This window comes from Oncorhynchus nerka, linkage group LG1 (assembly GCF_034236695.1).
Source record: "Oncorhynchus nerka isolate Pitt River linkage group LG1, Oner_Uvic_2.0, whole genome shotgun sequence".
Lineage (NCBI taxonomy): Eukaryota > Metazoa > Chordata > Actinopteri > Salmoniformes > Salmonidae > Oncorhynchus > Oncorhynchus nerka.
The window spans coordinates 6,408,761-6,423,541 of record NC_088396.1 but is presented as its reverse complement, the minus strand read 5'-3'; the positions used below and the strand labels follow the sequence as shown (position 1 = coordinate 6,423,541).

The following is a 14,781-nucleotide window of genomic DNA, read 5'->3' as shown; positions in this document are numbered from 1 at the left end:
TGACCTGGGGAGCTGGAGACGATAGGTGACCAGGTAGATGCGACTCAGGATCCTGAATGGTCCTACGTAGAACGGGGCGAGCTTCCAAGAATCCACTTTTAAAGGAGGATCGCGCTCTGGTCCAGGTGTGGCAACATTGTTGAATAAACGCCTTTGCTGAGGGCACCCCCGCTTTGGCCCCTTGTTCAGGAAACAGGGGGTTGGGGGGACTTCTCCAGACATGATTAATCATGAGATTGGCTGTCTCCTTGACTGAGGTAGGGCAGGGCGATGAAATCTGCTACCTTGGAGCACTGATCGATGACCACCAGGATAGTGATCAGCCCTTGGGATGGAGGAAACCCAGCTGATCGCTGTCGTGAGGAAGTTCTTTGGGCACAGGTGGAGCAGGCCATAACAAAGGATCTAACATCCTCAATTATTTTGGGCCTCCAGAATTTCCGCCTCAGGAACTCTAGTGTTCAATTAACCCCTGGACGCCCAGCTAATTTAGAGGAATGACATCAATCAAATGTATTTATAAATCCTTTCTTACATCAGCTGATGTCACACAGTGCTGTAAAAGAAACCCAGCCTAAAAACCCAAACAGCAAGCAATGCAGGTGTAGAAGCACGGTGGCTAGGAAAAACTCCCTAGAAAGGCCAGACCCTTGGAAGAAACCTAGAGAGGAACCACGCTATGAGGTGTGGCCAATCCTCATCTGGCTGTGCCGGGTGGAGATTATAACAGAACAATTTCTGCATTTCTGACCATAACGCTCCAATGTGAACTGAGATTTTTGGATATAAATATGAACTTTATCGAACAAAACGTACATGTATTGTGTAACATGAAGTCCTATGAGTGCCATCTGATGAAGATCAGGATGGTGATTCATTTGATCTCTATTTCTGCTTTTTGTGACCCTTTGGCTGGAAAAATGGCTGTGTTTTTCTGTGATTAGGTACTGACCTAACATAATCGTTTGGTGTGCTTTCGCAGTAAAGCCTTTTTGAAATTGGACACTGTGGTTGGATGTTGAGGAATTTTAATTATGGGATTTCTGTTGTTTTGAATTTGGCGCCCTGTAATTTCACTGGCAGTTGTCGAGGTGGGACGTTGTACCAGAGAGGTTAAAAACTACAATGAGAGTCTCTCATTGATCCCATTACTAAGGTCACCAACACATCTATTGGTCAGGGCGTGTTTTCAACTGTATTGAAGTCGGCCATAATTAACGGCCATCTTTAAATTGGGTGACCCTGCTGACTTGAGTAACTACAGGCCCATTAGTATACCACCTGTGGTGTTGAAGGTTGTTGAAAAGTGTGTAGCAGAGCAACTGATTGGTCACCTCAACAACAGCCCATTCACATTACACTCCATGCAGTTTTGCTTCAGAGCAAAACACTCCAAAGAAACGGCCAACTGCTTCCTCTGGAAAATGTCATAATTCCTTTGTCTTTAGAAATACAATGGAACGCAGCTACGTTCGCGTGTGATCAGCCCATGGCCTTCTGGCAGACCTCTTACTCAATCAGCTCTTATTCTCTCCTCCTTCACAGTAGAAGCCTGAAACAAGGTTCTAACGACTGTTGACATCTAGTGGAAGCCTTGGGAAGTGCAATCTAACCAAATTTACACTGTATCTTGGATAGGCAAAGAGTTGAAAAACTACAAACCTCAGATTTCCCACTTCCTGGTTGGATTTTTTCTCAGGTTGTTGGCTGCCATATGCGTTCTGTTATACTCATGATTCAAACAGTTTTAGAAACTTCAGAGTGTTTTCTATCCAAATCTAGTAATACTATGCATATCTTAGCATCTGTGCCTGAGTAGCAGGTAGTTTACTCTGGGCACCTTATTCATCCAAGCTACCCAATACTGCCCCCAAGCCATAAGAAGTTATTCAACACCAATACTACAATACTGTCAAATAAGTCAAGGTAAGGAGACCATCTGAAGGCACTGGAGGTTGGGGTGAAATCATTTTTATGGCCATATCATTACCAAACAGCTAGGTGGAGTTTGCGAGGGTGTGGCAACTTCAGAATGATTTGTACTCTATATAAAGGTATGTCAATCGTAGGGTTGGCATTGCTCCATGAGAAACTGACAGAAGGCATTTAAAACACAATAGTTCATGTTCCAATGAAATCGCAAATGTCTTGAAATGGTATCCTTTGTTAAATATCTATGCGGATCATTCCTGTTCTTTTCTCACAGAGCAGTGTCAGTACAGTGGGTGTGAGGTTCACAAATGCAAGAGAATACTACAGTATATCAATCCACACATCCCACATGTACCTTGAATACAGAAAAACACAACTTTTTCTATGGTAAACACACAGTTTATTTAAATGTTCTGTTGCTCACATGGCAATCTTGGCACAGATTCGCAATTATTATTATATAATTATATCATCTCAAAATGTTGAACCCTAACATTTTTGAAGGACTACTTACAAGTATCCTTTAAAGTCATTGTGAACTTGAAGTTTAAAGATGTAATAAACAAAACCTTTACAATAAGATCAGAAATACAGAGGATACAAAGTACATTTCAATAAATTGTCACACCTCCCTGGTGCGCGAAGGCGCCAGGCTCCCCAGCGTGACACAATCCGGCCCCCATCATTAGGCACACCTGCCTTCCCCCCAGTCACACGCATCAGCGATTATTGGACTCACCTGGACTCAATCACCTCTGATGCAGAAGCCATCATACAAAGCATCGGGGAGTACTGGCGTTCCGATTGGTGGTGACATCGGGTCCAGCGGCCGCCACCGATGGAACTGGGGGTGCCTAAGCCAGCTCGTCGGGCTGTCACGCCCTAGCTGGCACGAGAGGTTCTTGCCTTGGTTGGCTCGGAAGGCGCCCATCCCAAGTTGTGACTCAGCCAGATCATCAGGTTTTTACGCCCAGCTAGCTCGTTAGGATGCTATGCCTCCGCCGGATCATCGGGCTCCCACGCCTCAGCAGGATCGACAGGCTTTCACACCCCAGCCGGATCGTCGGGCTCCTATGCCTCAGCCGGCTCGCCAGGCTCTCATGCCTCTGCCGGTTCGTTTGAAGTTCACGCCCAGCCGGCTTGTCCAGCGCCCATGCCTCAGCCAGCCCGTCAGGCTCGCCCAGGTGGGATGACGGGTGACACCCCTAAAGAGGGGGGTACTGTCACCCCTGCTCAGGCTCGAAGGCGCCAGGCTCCCCAGAATTACGCACACCTGCCTTCCCCCCATCACGCGCATCAGCGATTATTGGTTCCCCGCTCTGTTCCCTGTTTCAGCATTAATGTTCGTGTGACTTTGTATACCCGTGTGCTGACGCTGGTCCTGTTACCTGTCTGTTCCGCATTAAATGTTAACTCCCCGTACCACCTTCTCATCTCCGGCGTCGGTCCTTACATAAATAGAGAGTTGCACCCCTTCTGAAAAAACCTACACTCAATCCCTCCGATGTCAACAACTACAGACCAGTATCCCTTCTTTCTTTTCTCTCCAAAACTCTTGAACGTGCCGTCCTTGGCCAGCTCTCCCGCTATCTCTCTCAGAATGACCTTCTTGATCCAAATCAGTCAGGTTTCAAGACTAGTCATTCAACTGAGACTGCTCTTCTCTGTATCACGGAGGCCCTCCGCACTGCTAAAGCTAACTCTCTCTCCTCTGCTCTCATCCTTCTAGACCTATCGGCTGCCTTCGATACTGTGAACCATCAGATCCTCCTCTCCACCCTCTCCGAGTTGGGCATCTCCGGCGCGGCCCACGCTTGGATTGTGTCCTACCTGACAGGTCGCTCCTACCAGGTGGCGTGGCGTCTCCTCACCACTCGCTCTCACCACTGGCGTCCCCCAGGGCTCTGTTCTAGGCCCTCTCCTATTCTCGCTATACACCAAGTCACTTGGCTCTGTCATAACCTCACATGGTCTCTCCTATCATTGCTATGCAGACGACACACAATTAATCTTCTCCTTTCCCCCTTCTGATGACCAGGTGGCGAATCGCATCTCTGCATGTCTGGCAGACATATCAGTGTGGATGACGGATCACCACCTCAAGCTGAACCTCGGCAAGACGGAGCTGCTCTTCCTCCCGGGGAAGGACTGCCCATTCCATGATCTCGCCATCACGGTTGACAACTCCATTGTGTCCTCCTCCCAGAGCGCTAAGAACCTTGGCGTGATCCTGGACAACACCCTGTCGTTCTCAACTAACATCAAGGCGGTGGCCCGTTCTTGTAGGTTCATGCTCTACAACATCCAGAGTACGACCCTGCCTCACACATGAAGCAGCGCAGGTCCTAATCCAGGCACTTGTCATCTCCCGTCTGGATTACTGCAACTCGCTGTTGGCTGGGCTCCCTGCCTGTGCCATTAAACCCCTACAACTCATCCAGAACGCCGCAGCCCGTCTGGTGTTCAACCTTCCCAAGTTCTCTCACGTCACCCCGCTCCTCCGCTCTCTCCACTGGCTTCCAGTTGAAGCTCGCATCCGCTACAAGACCATGGTGCTTGCCTACGGAGCTGTGAGGGGAACGGCACCTCAGTACCTCCAGGCTCTGATCAGGCCCTACACCCAAACAAGGGCACTGCGTTCATCCACCTCTGGCCTGCTCGCCTCCCTACCACTGAGGAAGTACAGTTCCCGCGCAGCCCAGTCAAAACTGTTCGCTGCTCTGGCCCCCCAATGGTGGAACAAACTCCCTCACGACGCCAGGACAGCGGAGTCAATCACCACCTTCCGGAGACACCTGAAACCCCACCTCTTTCAGGAATACCTAGGATAGGATAAAGTAATCCTTCTCACCCCCTTAAAAGATTTAGATGCACTATTGTAAAGTGGCTGTTCCACTGGATGTCTTAAGGTGAACGCACCAATTTGTAAGTCGCTCTGGATAAGAGCGTCTGCTAAATGACTTAAATGTAATGTAAATGTAAATATTGGTAACCTGAAATTATATCTCTTATTAAATGTATTTAATCAAATGATCATGAATAAAAATACATTTTTACAACCCACAGTAAATACAGTATCTTACATTTTTGTATAGACAAGAAAGGCAGTAATCAAGTTGTTTTTACAGTGTACCAGACTGGTCTTTTACGTCATCTTTAATTAATTTATAAAACATTACAGGTAGAATCCTTAATTAAACAATAACAAAGCGTACTCCTGCTCGTTTTGCTAAAAATCGAAGGGATTTGCCTGGAGAAATGTAACCACTCAAATTCATAGACATAGATGTAAGGACTGACCATTCATGACATCAAATGTATAGTTTTAACCATGTTTGGAGGCTATACAGTGTTTCACATTTATGCTGTTTACAAACATTGGAGTAAAACAAGTTGAACTAAGCTCATGAGGCATTTATAAGTTATTATACCTCAAGAATCAATGGTTATATGTCATTCATTTATGAGTCCAAAAATGGATGTAGCAACTAAGGAGTCTAGCTTTAAAAGGCACTTAGAAAATCAGTATAATGCATGAGATTATTTTTTAACAATTTATATTTAAAAATACTCCGACTTCCCTTTGTACATGGTCTACAGCAATGACAGGTAGTTATACCTAAATGTCAATAGCAATACATGGTCAAATATTGTCTTTCAGTGCCAATACTCAGTAGAAAAGGAAGCGATGATACAGTAGATCTGGGTTTACATTTTCTACACCTCTCATTGAGTATCCCCAACACTTGTTCGAATATATTCCAGTACTAGCACACCTGATTCAACTGGTCAACTCATCATCAAACATGATTGGTTGAATCAGATGTGCTAGTACCGGAATAGATCAAATACGTGGAATGGCTGGGGATACTTGAGCAGAGGTTTTGGAAACTGCTGTAGATAAACCATAGAGATACTAAAAGTAGCTCGTTTGACATTATAGCTTGACTCAATCCACCTTTGAGCTAAAAAAATCTAACTATGGCAGTATTTACTCAAATAAATACATGGAAAATCTACACCCATGTTGCAGTCACAATTGTATTGTGTTGAGATTAACTTAAATATAATGTTTCATTTGACTTAGATCTAATAAAAAAAACATGATTTATGTAGGTTTCCCTATCTCTGGTGCTTCTTCGTGTGTAGAGCCAGGTGGTCAGACCGGGAGAAACAGCGGTTACACACACCACACTGGAAGGGCTTGGCCCCTGTGTGTTTCCTGAAGTGTCGAGTCAGCTCGTCGGAACGAGCGAAGCACCACTCGCACCCCTCCCAGGAGCATTGGTATGGCTTCTCTCCTAGAATGCAGCACTGGATTAGATTATACTACAGCAGAAACAGGGACGATCATGTAACATCATAAAATGTACAGTAATAACTAAATAATTAAACTATACTACTTATGTTGATAGGGTCAGTAAAGACAATATTTCAATATTAACATCAAAAAGTCTCTTGAATGAATTAGAATCAATAATAAAATGAATAAAGAAATAAAGACTTAAAACACAAACCGGTTTAGTTTGTTTACGCTCTTTAAAACAGCTGTCCCATTCGACAACATGCAGCAACATTTGGCGGGCCATATTTCAGTCAGCATAAAGAATGAAAAACCATTCTTCTGCCTGGTAACATAACATAATGCCTCCTCCCAAAATAAAATATGGGTCACCCATGACAGGACTTTTATAATGTTACCAGTAAAACACTTACCCGTATGTGTCCGCAAATGGGCCTTTAAATGGGAGGACTTGGTGTAGACTTTCTTACATGCTGATGAAAGAGAATGGAACAAAATGTATGTCATTACAACATAACTATAATTGATTCATAAGCTTTTAACAAGAACATCCTACATCTAACAGAGTGGAGTTAATGGTCACAATTGAATTATAAATCATGCATTGCATTAGTGACATCCCACTGACCTCTCACACTCTCCTGTGCAGCCAAAACGGAACCCACACGCCATTTCTGTTTCTTAATTTGTCGTGTTTTTAAAGTTTTGTAATTGTACAAAAGTGCAATCTAAGTCTCAACAATAGTGAAATAACATTGCAATGGAAATGTTGTGAGTTTTATGACAATTTAGTCATGTTTATTGAATGAGTTGGAAAACATATTGACATTGTGCCAGTGCCTAGCTAGCTCCTAGCTAGCTAAATTAGTGAATAATGCTAACTTGCTAGCTAGCTAGCTTTACCACCCTGTGTTGGTACATTTGACTAACTAAAATAGTTATTGATTTGAGTCTGAAATGTGGAATTGAATTTGAATTGTTTGAATCTTTGTCAAATCCATCAATGAAAAGTCAAACTGAAAAGTCTCCTTATTGCTCCTGGTAAGCCTAAGCCAATTGTCTGCAAAGGTTGTTACATTGTAACTACATAGTAATTATAAAGGTTATACCTTACTGAGTTTTACTTTACACTAAAGGGAAACTTCACAAGTTTTTTTAGGGTGAATTATATTGATCATGCATTGTACTGCATATATTCTGCCAACAATGCCTTACTCTACGTCATGGAAGGTTGAGTCAAATATAACCTCGTTTTTCAACCTCTTATGAAGTTGGTTTTGTAGCATAAATTGGGAATGTTATATTTTTGGCTGATATTATGATTGCAGATATGAAACAAAGTAATTAGAACACTGTCAGTTCCACTTTAAGTCGCTTGCTCCTGGGTAGGTACATGATAATTACAACACTGTCAGTTCCACTTTAAGTCGCTTGCTCCTGGGTAGGTACATGATAATTACAACACTGTCAGTTCCACTTTAAGTCGCTTGCTCCTGGGTAGGTACATGATCCCTACAAGTATATCCTATGTAACTACATTGTTCTTACATTACAGCATTTGAACCAGGTCATAACATAGAAATAAATCATTTTAAAATGCTGGTAGTTAACAACAGGGTCTGCCTTATTCCAATTGTTGTTTGCTTGATATTTACGATTTCATTCCATGGGTTTCAAAAACATCATCATCTAATCTGATACTAGTTTTTGACATAACAGCAAACCAAAGCCTCTCTCCCACTATATGTTCCTTTTAAAAAGCGTATTGACAAATGTAACTCCCATAAGTGAGGAGCATGACCCATAGACTCAAGGTAAGGAAACATTTAAGTAATTCTCTAAATGAACACCTAGACTCTTTCCCCTAGAAACTAGTGTAGCTCTGAGAGTATTGGACCAGTGTAAGCAATATGGATCCTCCATCTTCCCCTCTGATAGGCCAGGTGGAATTGTTGCCATATTAAATCAAAATGTCTATCCAATCCTCTCATATCTCCTAGGGGTTGATTTGGGATTCAGGAATTTTGTCATCCCTGCAATATCTATTGCCGGAGCACGAGGGATGTAGTGCTGCCGGAGCACGAGGGATGTATTGCTGCCGGAGCACGGCGGATGTATTGCTGCCGGAGCACGAGGGATGTAGTGCTGCCGGAGCACGAGAGATGTATTGCTGCCGGAGCACGAGGGATGTGCTGTGCTGTATTGCGGAGCACGAGGGATGTATTGCTGCCGGAGCACGAGGGATGTAGTGCTGCCGGAGCACGAGGGATGTAGTGCTGCCGGAGCACGAGAGATGTATTGCTGCCGGAGCACGAGGGATGTAGTGCTGCCGGAGCACGAGAGATGTATTGCTGCCGGAGCACGAGAGATGTATTGCTGCCGGAGCACGAGTGATGTATTGCTGCCGGAGCACGAGGGATGTAGTGCTCCCTTACTGTTTTCAATTTGAGAATCCGCAGCTGGTAACAACATTTCTGGAAAATATTTCCCGCAACATCACATAGTGATGAATGACTATTTAACATAACAGTAGCCAATAAAATAGCATAGTAGGACTGTAATGTCACTGTGTTACACCAAAAACACCTAATTTCTAGTGAGATTTTAGGATGGTTAGCTGATGCTGAATAGTCACATTTCTTGTCTCATGTGCCCAAAACGCAACAGCAAGCGCCACTATGTATGCTTTGAATGAAACAAAATACAAGAAGGTAAATAGTTGAACACCATCTTCTCTAATTCACTCACAAAACAGTAATTAGAGAATATATAATTGCACATTCCCATGAAACTGATTGACATTAAATGATTGGCATGCAGATGCAGTTTGTACATTTCACCGGTAAAATGTGATGATTGCCTATTTAGAAATGAAGTATGCCTGACTTGGTGTTTGAGGGTATTAAAAATATACAATTTTCTTGAGACAATATGTGTTGGCATAGGCAGACGTTACATTAGGAGGATGCATTTTATGCATATTCTATAATAATATTCTGTCAGTACAAACTTTGATTGAGAAATGATGAGGTAATTATTTTTTCAAAAATTCCCACTCCCGCACCTAAGAAAATATCACTACACTATTGCCTGTAAGTGTAATGAGACTCCCTGTCAGTTCTTCTCACCTGAAAAGTCACAGTGATGTATCCTCCTCCTCTCCAGGTCAGGGTTATTCCTGCGGTTACACCTCCCCGGACCTGTCTGGGCCAATGCTGGGGACACTGGCCCAACACCGGGGCTCAGGCCTGCTCCAAGACTAGAACTTTGGCCTTGTCCAAGACCTGGACTCTGAACAAGTCCTAGACCTGAGCTTTGGACTGGCATAAGACCAGGACTCAGATTCGAGGCAATCCTTGCTGCATAGGATGGAGGCAGAAACAGATTCTGGATCAGCTCTTTCCCTCTGTCCGGGCTCCCTGGCTTGGAGTTGGGCGGGGACAGAGGAAGATAGGCTGGTCGCTGCTGCGAATGGCTTGTGAACTGGGTTTGCAGAGTATAGCCACCATTTTGTGGGCATCCCATAGATTTGACAGCACTCTGGGGGGATGATAAGTGGACGTTGCTGAAAGGGAACGACAAGGCGGACACGGGGACCCCGCTGTGGAGGTCTGAGTTCACTGGACGACTAGGCACCAGCTGCTCTAGCTCAGAGTTCAATAGCTGGAACAACGGAACATCTGGGAAGTCCAGGGTGTGCATTTCCTGTTTGATGAACATGCTACTTCCTGTGTCTGTTGAAGCGCCATAAAGCCCAGGGTGTTCTAGAAGGGTTGTTGGACCAAGGTTGCCGTGGCAACTGGGGTGCATGAGGGGGTGGGAGAGAGGCTCTGTCTTGATGGGTCTCATAGGCCGACATATGCCCGGTCTCAGGTAAGTGATGTCGGGGAAGAGAAGGCTCATGTTGATGCTGTATGGGGAACTAAGGTCCTCTGTGAAAGATGTCTGTCTGGAGTCTGGGACTTCCTGAGGATAAGGGGACAGATATTTGTCCATCTCAGATTTACCCTGTAATGAAAAAATAGATAATAGTGAGTGTTCAATATGAGTATTTGTTACATTTAATACATTTAATACAGTTTTGTGTTAAATCATTAACTTGTGAATATCCATGATTGTAACATTGTAACATCATGAAAATTAAGGAGGACTATAACTTAGTTCTAACAATCCAATTCTTCACTGAAATGGCCTATAAAGTATTCACAGGGCTATCACTGAAATAGACCCATGTGAAGGCTACTGGAACATGGTGTGGCATGGGTCATCGCTTAATCTCTGTTTATATTTGTTTTGTAGGCCTACCAGTGCTCATAGGAGTGAAATGAGAGAGTGGTGACCATGTTCACATCAACCAGTCTGCAGTGAAACATTTATCATGTAGGCTACACAGTACTCCTGTCACGCCCTGACCTTAGAGAGTCTTTTAATGTCTCTATTTGGTTTGGCCAGGGTGAGTCCTGTGCCTGCTCCCAGAGCCAGGTCCCATGTATGTCTCCCCAGCCTGGTGAGTCATGTGCCTGCGCCCAGCCCAGAGCCCCCAGAGACGGCCTCCAGCCCGGAGCCCCCAGCAACGGTCTTCAGTCCGGGGCCCGCAACGAGGGTGCCTAGTCCGGGGCCCGCAGAGAGGGTCCCCAGTCCGGGGCCCGCAGAGAAGTTCCCCACACCAAAGCGAGGTGAGCCAGAGATGGAGCGGGGTCTGCGTCCCGCACCTGAGCCGCCACCGCGGATAGATGCCCACCCAGACCCTCCCCTATAGGTTCAGGTTTTGCGGCCGGAGTCCGCACCTTTGGGGGTGGTGGGGGGGTACTGTCACACCCTGACCTTAGAGAGCCTTTTAATGTCTCTATTTGGTTTGGTCAGGGTGTGATTTGGGGTGGATATTCTATGTTTTGATTTTCTATGATTTTGTATTGCTCTGTTTTGGCCGGATATGGTTCTCAATCAGGGACAGCTGTCTATCGTTGTCTCTGATTGGGAACCATACTTAGGTAGCCCTTTTTCCCTCCTTTCTTTGTGGGAAGTTGTCTTTGTTTAGGGCACATAGCTCCACTGTTTGTTTTATAGTGTTTATTGTTTTTGTCAGCTCATATAAATAAAGAATATGTACGCACACCACGCTGCACCTTGGTCCTCCTCCTTCAACAGCTGTGACAACTCCCCAATGGCCGTATGCTACATTCACCCTTCTCTCGTAAAACCATTCATTCCACATCCATACTACGCATATACTAAGACTACGCTGACCAACGCAAAACAAGATCAATGTTATACGCACAATGTTATACGCACAATGTTATATCTGTCTCCATGTGTCAATCAACTGATATTGAAACATGTACAGTATTTGGATAAAACAACTGGAACCAGTGCACTTCGCTTGGTGGGCTTCTGAAGAGTAGCCAGGCTTCTGAAGAAGGCCTAGTGCTCCAATCTAGTCACAGAGCATTTAGTATTATTATGTACACATGCCATTTAGTATGGAATGTAGTAATCTGTGGATGTCCGTTTCATATGACATGTTACAAATTACAATTGGTATTATATGTAACAAATTCGCTAAAAGTATGACATGTTACAAATTCTAGCTAGGTGGCTAACGTTAGCTAGGGGTTAGGGTTAAGGTTAAGGTTAGGGTTAAGTTTAGGATTTAGGTTAAAGGGTTAAGGTTTGGGGAAGGTTTAGCTAAAATAGTTAATTCAAGTTAGGGTTAGCTACATGCTAAGTAGTTGCAAGTAGCTAAAAAATTGTAACATGTTGAAAAGTAGGCTAATTATCTAAAATGCTAAAGTTGTCCAAGATGAGATTCAAACTCACAACTGATGGGATGCTAGACGTTTGTGTTATATGCCACGTTTTTGCCTTAAGTAACAATCTGTCTTATATAACCATACCAAACATAACATATAATACAATTGTGGGGTTTTCAGATTGACATTTATTATGTTACGTGTAGTGTCTGAAACCAGGCTGGGCGCCCCTGTCTAGGCGATGGAACTCTATGACTGATTTTAGACTGTCCAGCTGCTGCCTGCATGCGCTGCACATATCTATCCTACATTTTGAGATGGGGGGCAACGCTTCATCTCAGTCCACTATCTACCTGTCTGTACATGTAGGCTATTTTGCCTGGCAGTTAGATATCAGAATAGTATAATATAGCCTAAATATCAAAGTGTGCCTAGTAACATCCGATGTCAATTCAGTACGAACCAGGGTGCAGGGAATTTTGCATACCACCTAGACTACTGCAGACCGAAAACCTGTTTTTACAGTGATGTGGGCGAATAACGTCCCGTACTATTTTACAAAAATCTCATGGGTTACATCTACGTGCGACTATCAATACAAATACCCAAGCCTTCAATACACTCTTTGCCGCTACGTTTCACTTCTTAAACGGGGTGTGTTGTTGTGGATGTGCGCCAACGATTCCATGCAATCTACTTGCTCAAACTGTAAACTCGCTTTCTAATTGAATACCGTACCAGATTGTAGTCGTGGAATGAAGAGCTGCCACTGATTGTATTCCTCATGCTGTAGAGGACTTGTCCATGTCCATGTCCATGACCTTCTCCGTCTTCTTCTTCTCCTCCTCCTTCTCCTCCTCTTCTCATCCCGCGTGCCAGTGGTGGTGCGGCGAGTTTATGGTTGTCGAGCGCGTCCTGATCCAGAGCAAACCAAACATTATTCGTTAACAAGTCAGTGGCCATAAACGCTGATAATGTTAAGTCCAGTAGCCCGCAAAATTGGGCAAAATGAATCATTTATCATAGGAATAATTCTGATTTGAACAAATAACTCAAGCCAGGCAGCTGTCAAATTCTGCATATGCTATCTTGTTTTGTGTATGTGCTTCTCAAATTACACAACTGCATGATAGCAGTGTGGGCGGAGCTGGGCATGTATTGGCCATATACCACGAACCCCCTAGTGCCTTATTGCTATTTTAAACTGGTGATCAACATAATTAGAGCTGTAAAAATACATTTTTGGGTCATACCCGTGGTATACGGTCTGATATCCCACTGCTGTCAGACAATCAGCATCCAGGTCTCCAACCACCCAGTTTATAATGCAGAATAGACAGAACATAAACGTTAAAGTATTGAGTAGCTTTGCCTTTACATTACATTTCAAGGAAGGGAGGAGTGAAAAGGCAAAAGACATGGAAAGGCAGCAACATGATTGTGGGATGATTAACTTCAAGTGGGGAAACCTATTAATTCATTCAGTTACTTATTCACAGCCTCTTAAAATAACATTGTGACACATAAAACCTATTCCCCCCCAGCAGTATATGAGAATGACAGTACCTTCGTATTGACCTAAAATAGGACACTTGAATGTGAATGAATGATTCAGCAGCACATTGTTGTTCCTTTGTGACACCAGGCTTTTTGAGGGCCATTGTGGATGATACATTCTATACAGGTCCTTGGAATCAATCCCACAAGTTCCTATTCAAGTAATATTGAACTTAGCATCAATGGAAGTTACCGGATACAGTGCTTTTTTTTGTCCCTAGCCTACTTCATCTTTGTCTTAGGAAACCGGGCCCATGAAGTTTGACGTGATGATGAATGCTTTGTATATTTAATGTGTCAGTGTGTTTGTTAGTAGATGTTCTTGTGTTTCAAACTGTTCCTCCTGTCCAGGAAACTGTCCCTTAAGTCCGTCTTAGTTGTTCACTCTAGTCTTGTTTGTGGAAAGAACTGAATGTCAGTCTCTCGATGTGCAAAACTGATAAAGACATACCCCAAGCGACTTACAGCTGTAATCGCAGCAAAAGGTGGCGCTACAAAGTATTAACTTAAGGGTGCTGAATAATTTTGCACGCCCAATTTTTCAGTTTTTGATTTGTTAAAAAAGTTTGAAATATCCAATAAATGTCGTTCCACTTCATGATTGTGTCCCACTTGTTGTTGATTCTTCACAAAAAAATACAGTTTTATATCTTTATGTTTGAAGCCTGAAATGTGGCAAAAGGTTGCAAAGTTCAAGGGGGCCGAATACTTTCGCAAGGCACTGTATCTCTACCTGCACATGACCATTTGATCATTTCACTCCAGTGTTAATCTGCTAAATTGTAATTATTCGCCTACCTCCTCATGCCTTTTGCACACAATGTATATAGACTCTTTTTTTCTTTTTCTACTATGTTATTGACTTGTTTAATGTTTACTCCATGTGTAACTCTGTGTTGTTGTCTGCTTTATCTTGGCCAGGTCACAGTTGTAAATGAGAACTTGTTCTCAACTAGCCTACCTGGTTAAGTAAAGGTGAAATAAAATAAAATAAAAATAAATAAATAAATTCACAAATGCTCAGAAAAAGTATATTTCACCATTCTGTCTGCTCAAGTAAATTTGCAAACTGCTTAACTTGGAACCAATCAGAACTCCCCTACATGATGAAGGCAGCAAGTGGTCTGCTTCTATCTAATACAGTATGTAAACACAGCCTCACATGAAAATGTGATCTGCTGTCAGTGTGTTAAGAGAAACTAACATTAGCTCCCAAAGACTGAAATAAGATTGCTGTTT

At 43.5% G+C, this 14,781-nt stretch overlaps 1 protein-coding gene across 1 annotated transcript; it reads right to left on the bottom strand.

The window, feature by feature from the left end:
* Nucleotides 1–4,938: 4,938 nt before the first annotated feature.
* Nucleotides 4,939–13,075, bottom strand: LOC115130706 (Krueppel-like factor 5). The gene is made up of 4 exons (XM_029662099.2): nucleotides 12,724–13,075; nucleotides 9,364–10,243; nucleotides 6,649–6,708; nucleotides 4,939–6,233 (listed from the first exon to the last, which is right to left on the bottom strand). The coding sequence occupies exons 1-4, from the start codon at nucleotides 13,000–13,002 to the stop codon at nucleotides 6,055–6,057; spliced, it is 1,398 nt and encodes a 465-aa protein (XP_029517959.2). The 5' UTR covers nucleotides 13,003–13,075; the 3' UTR covers nucleotides 4,939–6,054.
* Between the last annotated feature and the right edge of the window lie 1,706 nt (nucleotides 13,076–14,781).

What these genes read in the sequence shown, in the direction of transcription:
- LOC115130706 (XM_029662099.2), bottom strand. Translation starts at nt 13,002, where the DNA reads ATGATTCATTTTGCCCAATTTTGCGGGCTACTGGACTTAACATTATCA. An exon ending in CATTCCACGACTACAATCTG is followed by an intron (nt 10,244 to 12,723) that starts GTACGGTATTCA and finishes TTTTCATTACAG; the next exon opens with GGTAAATCTGAGATGGACAA. An exon ending in ACATCACTGTGACTTTTCAG is followed by an intron (nt 6,709 to 9,363) that starts GTGAGAAGAACT and finishes CTCTTTCATCAG; the next exon opens with CATGTAAGAAAGTCTACACC.